Source organism: Poecilia reticulata, linkage group LG14 (assembly GCF_000633615.1).
Source record: "Poecilia reticulata strain Guanapo linkage group LG14, Guppy_female_1.0+MT, whole genome shotgun sequence".
NCBI lineage: Eukaryota > Metazoa > Chordata > Actinopteri > Cyprinodontiformes > Poeciliidae > Poecilia > Poecilia reticulata.
This window is the reverse complement of record NC_024344.1, coordinates 5,304,021-5,314,191: the sequence shown is the minus strand read 5'-3', so window position 1 is coordinate 5,314,191 and position 10,171 is coordinate 5,304,021. Positions and strand designations below refer to the sequence as shown.

At 36.1% G+C, this 10,171-nt stretch overlaps 1 protein-coding gene and 1 long non-coding RNA gene across 17 annotated transcripts in view; one reads left to right on the top strand and one right to left on the bottom strand.

Moving 5' to 3' along the window:
- nbeaa (neurobeachin a) overlaps positions 1-10,171 on the bottom strand; it is a 108,950-nt gene that overhangs the window by 63,711 nt on the left and 35,068 nt on the right. For all 16 annotated transcript variants that reach the window (XM_008427310.2, XM_008427313.2, XM_008427314.2 and 13 more), the window contains exons 3-5: positions 8,934-9,034; positions 4,811-4,906; positions 4,071-4,192 (exon numbers count right to left, since the gene is read on the bottom strand). In XM_008427310.2, the coding sequence (XP_008425532.1) occupies positions 4,071-4,192; positions 4,811-4,906; positions 8,934-9,034 (319 nt within the window). The remainder of the gene's footprint in view (positions 1-4,070; positions 4,193-4,810; positions 4,907-8,933; positions 9,035-10,171) is intronic.
- LOC108166875 (uncharacterized) lies at positions 482-2,386 on the top strand. Its single transcript, XR_001777268.1, has 2 exons — positions 482-1,295; positions 1,388-2,386. It is a non-coding gene; the product is annotated as an uncharacterized LOC108166875 (long non-coding RNA).

Sequence of the window (10,171 nt, the reverse complement as noted above, 5' to 3'; positions counted from 1 at the left end):
GTAAAGTTTACCTTCGACCAAACGCCCCCCAAAGGCATCCCAGCGCCCCCCTTTTGTAAAAATGTCCGCCAGCGCCCCCTGCCGTCCTCTGAGCGCCCCCTGGGGGGCGGTACCGCCCACGTTGAGAACTGCTAGTTTAAAGGATGAAAGTTGACAGGTATGATGTTCACGCTCCAGGTATTGATTTATATATTAAATTGCTCCACTGGATATGTCTGCTTGTAGATAAAGATGTCCAGCCGACCAAAGCACTGAGTGCAGTGATGTGTGAGAGGTTATAAATGACTAACGGTTCTAAACAGCTGGGTGAGGCGTCTAAGTAAATATTGTCTCCGTAATCAGGGACAGGTTGAAAAGTGGTAACAAAATGTTTTCTGGCATGAGCAGAAAAACAAGTTTCCAAAAAATTTAAACCAAGGCTTTTCAGATTATTTCATTTGAATTTAGAATTAGAAGAGAAAGATGCTGCAGTTGTTGCCACCAAGCCAGTTCTTAGTTAGACGGCAACTTACTTTTTAAAAAAAATCTTTATCCAATTAGTTTGATATGATATGAAACATTAAAGTGCAACAAAGCAAGAATCAGAACAAACATTTTTAAGAGGGGAAACAACTATTTAGGACCAACACCACCCACATATCTTATTTTGTAAGCCAGTGACAGACAACTGATTTTCCAAACTTTTTCTTTTTCTTGCAAGAGCACAATGGGCCGCAGATTACAATTTGTTAACGTTACTAATCCCTTTTCCCTTCATTTGACCCCCATAATATTTATCTTCCCACTCTCGTTACAGCCACGTACAGCGCAGTTTCACAGCTAAGACACATTCCTCTCCTAAAATAGGCCCAGAAGGATCACACGCGCAGCAAAGCCGGAGAGCAGATATAAATCCCTCTCGAGCGAATCCCCGGTATGCATTAGGAGCGCGTTAAAGTGCGTTATCGTGGTCGTCATGCAGCTGCATGGGCCTCTGTCAAACATGCTGCTTGAGTAGCAGCTGCATCTGGGGGAGGATGATAAGACCCGGGCCAGAACAGAGGAGGACGTCCTCCCTCTCTCACTCAGTGCTTGCCATGACAACCTGACAAACGGTTACTAAGGAAACAGGATTACATCCTAACACTTTACATGATTAGAGCTCATCTCTGCGATGGTATCCTTCCTTCAGGAGATTACCTCCTGGTTCATTTTTTCTTCAGTTTCTCGGTGGTAATGGGTCTTTGACTTTTCTGAGGAGGGTTTCGGTGAATGAGGATGCTGCTAGTTAGCATCACAGATACGACAGGAGGAGGGTAGGGGTCCAGAAAAGAAGCTCAATTAAATAAAAGGTCAAAACTAATGAAGCTTTACACTGGCTAACATCTTGCTCTTACAACACCAACAGTGAGGCGAGCGGAGTCCATAACTGCACAGCAGCCAGAAGCAATCAACAAACCGTACACTCAACACGGAGTGTCTTGACATTTAAAGTTTTGTTCCAAATCAATAATTTATTTGATTATTACCTCACTACTTATGACATACCGTTATCTCACTCAGGTGTCAGAATTTGGAGACCTTAAATCCAAGCATTCTGCTTCAGAAACACAAACTGGTTGAGCTTCATATACAGTAGAAGATCTTCTATTCATATTTCACCCTAGATTGTATTGTGAAAATTACAATAACACATCAAGAAATATACCTACCTGTCAGCTCACATGGAGCATCTGAGGGCCAAAGCTAATCTATTAACTAATGCTAATATATTTGGGAGGAGCTTTCCAGAACATTGTCAATCTTATCCAAAAATTCAGCAAAGACTCTAATTGCAGTTACTGCAAACACGCAAAATGTTCAAAGCAAAGATTTATAAGCTTTGTCTGCTAATGAACATACTGGATTAGCATAAAAAAATCACCATCACAGATTTATGTTATGTCCCTGGTCATCTGAAATGTTTGTTTCTTACTACATATATCAGCGTTGTAGGTCATTGAGTAAGTTGCTCACCAATATTATTGCACACTTTGTAACTAATGATATAGGGCTATTTTGTTCTATTCAATTCTAAAACTTTCCTTTTAGTTGGTTGCAATGATTTTTTTATTTTTTATTTTTTCTAAGTTATCACGTTGCGCAACAGTAACAAACCATTGTGGCTCAGTTTTATCCTAATCTGCCATGATTCTCGTATTGTATTTTTTGGATCCAAATAAAATCCACAACCATCAGATTTATTTCTCCGCCCCTAATTCAGCTACCTGTTAACATTTTTACAGATATATTATACTTATCATAAATACTTCACCAGGTCTCAAGGTGTATAGTGAACTGACAGGATCATGCTGATATGTTACATAAACAGCAGACAAAAACTAAATAAAACATTTATCCCACTGCAGAAATGCCTGAATGTGTTTGAAATATGTTTTATACCTACTGGCACAAAATTAGCATAAGTTCTATGCAGTGCCTTGCAAATGTTTCCATACTCCCTGAACTTTGTCTCATTTTGTGATATTGCAACCACAAACATCAACGTTACAGTGGTTTTATTTTAGAGGCCAAATTTTTTTCAACTTCTGATTCACAATTATGTACAATTTTGCTTTGGTCTATCACAGAAAACAAAAGACATGCAACAAATTAAAACGTTGTTATAAGTAGAAATATGACACAATTCAAGTTTATTCCGTGACCAAAAGTTCATGTGATGCAAGCCCAAGCAACTTAATTAAATAAAAATAAAAAGTTTAATAAGCTTCATATAAATTTAGGAAAAACATGCAAGAAACTTTATCTTTTTGACTCCTTTATGTTTGAGTATTACTATTTTTATTTTGCAATGAAATGTGTTGAGACCACATTTGTTGTAAATTGGTGCTATATAGTTAAATTGAAGCTTTTCAATTGTCTAAGATTGTCCCCAACTGTCTGAGAATTGATCTATATTTAATCATTGTCCTCCAAACTGCAGCAGAATGAAATAAAACGCACAAAGAAAGAAATGTTAGTGTTACATAATAATTGTCCTTGGTACAGTGGCTATTAAACTAGATCATTTCTGAACTAAGCCAGACAGAAATTAAAGTTGTTTGCATAAATTTTAAACAAATTTATTCGCGTTAATTAGGAAGTCATAAAGAGCTGGGTTAAGTATTAGTCACTAAAGTGTTACCAAATTATAAATGGCTTGATTAGACAACTTGTGAATCCCTGCAAAAGCGTCTCTCAGTTAAAGGTAGAAAGTCTATCAAAGATATAAAAGTATTGTTTTGGGTTTTGAGCTTGACTTGACTTTTTTCAACGATTTATTTCATGCTGTATTTCGTTGCTAAATGACAAATGAGATCAAACAAGTTTGATGTTCAAACCCGGGCTTTCTTCAGTTGTGCACTGCTAGATGACATTAGTAGTGAGATACAAAAATTGAAGAAAATGAATTAGAAGTTGCACTTAATGATCCCTACAAGTCAAAATAATCACTGCAACAGAGTTCTTTGCCTTTCTAGTCTTTTTCTGGCTCCAAGTGAAGCCAGTATCATCTTTTGTTGAAGAGCAAGAATAAACTGAACTAAAATATGTCGACTACTTTTGATGATGTGAAGAAATCAGACAATTTCTGCTTTGTGCAGCATCTTTCCCTCAGCAAACCTTCTTTCAGATTGGACACAATAACCGATCCAGCTTCTTCATTCAGCTGCAGGCTTTTTCATTATTTGAAGCTTGAATCCTCAACAACAGAGGCCAGTTAGTGCAAAAAGAGTCATCACTTAAAGCAGTTTTTTTTTCTTATGAACATAGAGTCTTGTAGAAAATCTATTATCTGTGATTGTAAAAGGACTATCACAGAAAATATAATACAAGCATATAAATGCTCTTTGGTCTTTCATTGCGAGCAAGCTCATTTGTAAATATGTTAGAAAAACAATGATGTAATACTATGAGTCTACTAAAAAAGAGGCAAAAGTAAAATTTAGATTTTTAAAACCATTCATTTTCAAAGATTTCTTTTTCTTTTTTTTTTATCAAGTAAATAAAACATTTGCTTTAGTTCCAGTCCAAGTACAGGGTGCTAAACTCACCAGTAGAGGTATGGTTTGTCTTTGTCCACATTGATGTTGTTGAGTGGATCTTGTCTGAACCAAGTGTTGATGGTAAATCCGTTTTGGTACGGCCACTTGGCAATTGGTGGCAATGCTATAGCCTGGTGGGGAATAAGCACATCAGAGTTTACATCAACTACAGGCACCTGTTAAAAGGCTGTGTCTATGAGATGTAAAAAAAAAAATAAAATAAAAACTAAACCATAATAAATAAATAAATGTAATTTTTTTCCCTTTTAATATAAAATATACCCTGAAAAAATTTATAAAGACAAAGACAAAGGCGTAAACAAAAACAAAAAAGGGGGCAAAAAATCTGGTTACATTAATAGATACAACTTTAAATGAATCCATTTTCTTTGGTACAGACCTGATATTATTGATAATGAATCAGATTAATTAATTTTGGTAGAAATATATAGAAGTATATGTATTTTTGACAGCATTTAATTGTAGTTGTCTGCAAAACTGAAGAAGGATTTCATTCTTCATCAATACACTGACGCCAACTAAAGAACGGATTAATGAGAGAGAAAAAAAATGACATTATGTAACGGTCATTTTAATAGGGTTATGTACAATTTTCACCATGCCATTAGCGTTATTATTGGATATTCATTATCTATTTTTGGTGGAATAAAACAACCGCAAACATGCTGATGTTACACATGAATACTTTTTAGCTGTGTAGTGGCAGAAAGAATTTGTATGCGTCTTACCGCTGCACTGCGTCCAGGGAAGTTGAAGAAGGTGTCGGGACCGTGCCGCTGAGGCATCTGGTTCAGCACAGACAACAGCTTGATAGCATGTCTTGGCTAAGAGAGGAGACGAGAAAGTAAGTCTTTATTACATGAAAAAAGCTGTGCATCAGAGGGACAGTACAGAAAGACTTTTAAAAAAATGTTTAAAAAAAGAGGGAAAAAAAAGAAAAACCACTCTGTGGCTTCACATCTCTACCACAACCATCCCAGATCAATAAGTCTTCAATCACCGGCTCCCTCACCCGATAACAACCCCTCAATACCATGGCGCCCCTTAATCGATCTGTCCCCAGAGAGGACTGCTGAGGGAGGAGGAATTGGAACGGACGGGGAAACAGGGGCAAAGTGGATGGGCTGACAATAGCTATTGGACAGCAGAGGTACCGTGAAATGGCTGAGGGTATGGACCACTGGTCAGACGACAGAGGTGGCTGACGGTGGCTGTGCATGAGCTTCACCAAAGGATCGATTAATGAGGAAGGAAAAAGGCATTACAGGTGGAACTCAGTAGCTTAGAATATAATTGAAAATGTACTTTTGGCAATTCAATTCAAAAATTCATGAGAATCATTTATTACACACAGTGATGTATTTAAACTGTTTAGCTGTGTTGGTTTAAACGATGATGGCTCACAGCTAATAAAAAACCCCTCTAAAAATCACTTTCAGTAACAAAAGATAAAATAACACAAGACCGATATCATGACTAGATTGTGGGAAGTTCAACTGAAGCAGAGAAGCGAAAGTCAGCGTTGTGGTTGTTTTTTGTTTTTAAGTGTTTCGAAAGTGTAGTGAAATCTATATAATATAGGTGAATATCGGTTATCAGCCATAGCAGTAATATTAATATCAGATATCGGTATCGGCTTAAATGTTGATATGAGTGCGTCCGTTCTCGATACAGTGTGATACAGAGGCAACCAGCCTGTAGCTTTACTCTTCTGTTGCCTCAGATCCCAACAACTCTCAGTAAACATCCAACATATATTACTGGTCCTTTTTCTCCTTGACCTACATAAAACACCTCTAATGCCGCCTCTAGATTAGGAATGGCTTAACACAAGGAATGCGACCTTTGCCGCCATTCCCTGTATACGTTTGTGTGTGTTGGCTTCAGCTGCAGCCCATGCCTTGTGAATCTCCCCCAACTTTTTGAATGAGTCACAGTCCTCTCAAAACTGTTGTTGTCTCTTCTCTGTGTGTTTTCTACTGCATTTTTTCCTTCTACTCAATTTTCAATATATGTGCTCGGATACGCACCTCTGTAAACCAGGAACTTATTTAGAAATTACCTTTTGTTAAGCAACAAACCTGATAAGCTTTTGATATGTTTCTGTATCAAAATTTCAAATTTATCCAATTTTATAAATAAAATTTTCTAAGATGTATTTTGGGTTTTCATTAGTTTTAAGCCAAATTCATCAAAATCAACAGAGCGAAGACACTTTAGATGCACCTCACTGAGTGTAATGAATTTACATGAGTTCAACCTTTGGATTAAAATCTGTAAAGCAAATTAAATATTTGATAATATTGTAATTCACTGGTGTGCATCTGAAGTTAGTGACTCATTCACAGATCTACTAACCTTAGATAGTAAGGAATGGAGGAAGAGGATTTTAAGTTTGTATTGAATTATGCAGGATATTTCAATATTTGTGAATGACCTGCCTTAACTCAACAAGGACAACAATTAGGTGGAATCACTAAAATAAACAAGAGGATTTTTGGAAAGAGAGGTGGGAGGGCAACCGAGATTGCTTCTACGTTTACAGGAAATCTGTAAATATACAGAGACCTAAAAGTCCTGCGCCGGCAGTTTTCACACGGACTTTCATCTCATAAAATCATCTCTAAACAGCTCAGGTTTAAAGCATCTTTTCTAAAACGGGGACACCAAGTGACTGCAAGCTGAGCTAATGAGTGAACTACAGGGAGCAGTTTGGATTACGACAACAGGAAGCCAAGCTGATCTTAAACTAATCACTTTTAGTTACCAGCACCAGGAGTAATCTCTTTAATGGGTATTTGTAGAGTAGCTCTAACTATAACAAATACGAAACAACAAGCTTATGCATTTTAAGATTAAAGACATAAAGGTGCAAGGTGCAGAAAGTTCAAAACATGGAGAATTCAAATTATTTTCAAAGCATGCAAAACTCCAGAGTGAACGAAACTTTCTGTCTTTCTGTCTGAAAAGTTTTTAATTTCTCTGCCGACTGTAAAGAGAGTTCTGTGAAAGAGATGCGATGGTTAAACAACCTGTCAAAAGGAAATAAAAAAAAAAACAAGGTGTGCCCTTGAGCAAAACCATTTAATCCAGTAAAGCTGGCTTGTGTTTAGAAACAGAAAATAGTATCTACATGTAAAGAGAGTCTGAGTATATTGAACTGCAGTGACTGTTTCACCTTCACACCTGATTGGGCCGTCACTGCTTTTTTCATCAAGCTTCTAATGCTCTAACGGCAATAACACAGTCACTTCTCCACTGCGTTGATAAAGTTAAATACAAGAGAGAGAGAGAAAAAAACATCACTGCAAAAAAAGAAAAATAAATACCTGAAACATAAACAAATTACCCATGTCTCTATGTCCACTCACATATATCACTGCTAACAGATACACACCACAAGCAAACACGTTCTATTTTATTCAAGTCTATTAGCACAATAATCCCATTAAGTGACACCCAGACTAATGACACCACAAACTCCTGCCGTATAATTAATCTCATTTGGAATAAATTTAGCTTCGACCACGATTGTAGTTGGACACAAGGCTAGTAAAATAAAAGGAAAATCTAATTTCAAGCCAAAAGAAATCAAAAAGGAAAATAAATAAAAACAAAAAGGAGATAAATTGAAGAAATAAAACATATAAAGTAGTGTTTTGACAAAGAAGTCATTAAAAAAGTCACTAGCTGAGGCCTCTGTCCTGCAGATCGCAATAATTTAGAGACTTAGTGATTTTGTTTTGGCTAATCTGCTCCATCTAATAAAACCGAGGGGATTCAATTGTGTTTACACTGTTGTCAGAGTCAATCAAGTGATTTTTCAATAAATTAACTAGTTTTAAGTTAGTAAAATCAAGTTCCCCAACACAACCAGGAGTAAATCTATTTATATGCATAAAGTCATCATTATAAGCAACATTTTTATTTAAAAAATACTGAGATTTAATCTTTGAAATGTCTTCATTTCTAGTCCTTCACCTCCCATCACCACCACAACTTTACCTGTATAGTTTATGTTGACTGACTTATTTTATTTGAAGAAGGAACTACGCTTTATCATTTCTAAGTGTCTAGAAGAATTAAGCATATAAATCTGTTCTAGGTCTAGCTGGTTAAAACCCTGAAAAGGGAAAAAAATTTGCAATTAAAAATGTTTTTTTGATGCTCGAGAGGATTTTCAGCATCTGGATTGGCACTTACATAAATTTCAGAAAACAAACAACATGACAGCTCCTTTTGGAGTCCCCAGATTTAAAAATGTTTCATATAACAAGCAGTTCAGATCTCACCAACAATTACCACACATCAGAAAACTGTTTGCAATTACAATGAACAAATAATTAAATGAAATTTACACACAATTGTTATTATTTGACAAGTTCATTTAAAAACTAGCATCTACATTTTATCAGATCGTTGACATCACTTTTACTTCTGTTAACTACACATTTCTGTATTTCTCTGTTTTAACAGGGTTGGTAAGAATGTCGTCTTAACTTGCAAGACAAACTGTCCACTGTTTGCGTGTGCATTGTGTGCTGTGATCTATCAGATCAAATCCTGCAGGGTGTCCCTATCTTAAAGTGTTTAAAGGATTTATGAGTGCAACTGCATTCAAAGTTTAGATTTGCTTTGTAGGTAAGACTGTTTAAGTGTTTTCAAAAGTCCCACATCCTGCAGCAATAATGGTCTAAATAATGCTGTAAATATGTTGGCAAAAAAAAAATAAAGAAAAGAAAAAAAACTTTCAGAGATCCTATGAAATTGTTGATTTGTGAAAAAAATAAACATTCCATGAAATATCTACAAAACGGCAAATATGCAAAGTTTTGTCCTGCAGCTACTCACCCAGATGCCATTCTCTCCTCTCAGCATACTGAAGAGCAGCTTCAGCTCCTTGACTGTGATGCTGTAACTGGCCAGGACTCCTAGCATATCCACCAGGAGGTCTGAGGAAACACACACACACACACAAACACAGAGGGTAAGATATGTTTTCTCATGAGCGTATCTGAGTCAGTATCTGGAAGGCCTTGTGCAGACTTTTCTCTGATAAAGTGTGATGAGGTCATAACACTCAGCCAGTTCACATACAGCGAGAGTTTACTCATTTATCATTCAGTGAGAGTCAAGTCAACCTACTAACAGCTACACCACTGTATAGCAAGCAGGACACATCACTGTTCGACAGCTCCGGGTCAAATCAGCCCTTCTATGTTTCAAACATATGTTTGAACCCACTCGTCAGCTTTTAAACCCCCTGCCGTTTCCATTTTCTATCCGTCTTATTTTATCATTGTGTTTCACATTTTTCATCTCGGTGGTTCTGTATGTTTCCATAAGATTCTCAGGCAATTTAATCGTAATAAAATGTTCCAAACTCGGATGTAATTTCATTTAATTCTATATAATTTTGCAAAGGTATTATTGACACCTAATTCAACTGATTGCAGTTCAGATTACAGTTTGGACCGAATTACTCTTTTGAAATATGACAAATAAAAGCCCTTCACCTCATCATAGAAAGCTCTTAAAATATAACTTTAAATCATTCATCGGCAAAGCACAAACAAATTATATCGAAGACTGCTACAAATCTGTGCGTGATCCAGGAAAGTATGAAAAGGTGCAGGAATAAACTGACCTGAGTCTCTGCTACTCGAGTGGTTGAAATAAAAAAAAAAGTATGAAGGACACTTTTTTATTATCTACAGTAAAACTAAATTATTATTACTCCTGACACATTTAAATTTAAAATTATTTGCTTAAATTGCGTTTCTGAAAGCAAATGAGACAGGCATCTCTCAAATGATAATAAAACAAAGCAAATTTTAGATGAGTTTGAGTTTTATCAACATTTTATTACAAAGGCAGAAAGTTATTATCCTTTCTTTAATTATCAGCAGGAAAAACTCTACTGGTGTTCAACAAACAAATCTTTCTTATAATCGCTAACCAGCTTTTTGCATTTTAACATAGTATTTTGATGATGAAGTCCATATTCTTGAGATTAGAACAGATTATAACCACCATCACCCTAATATTTGTCTTCCTCTACAGATAATTCAATTCAAGTTGGGCTAAAT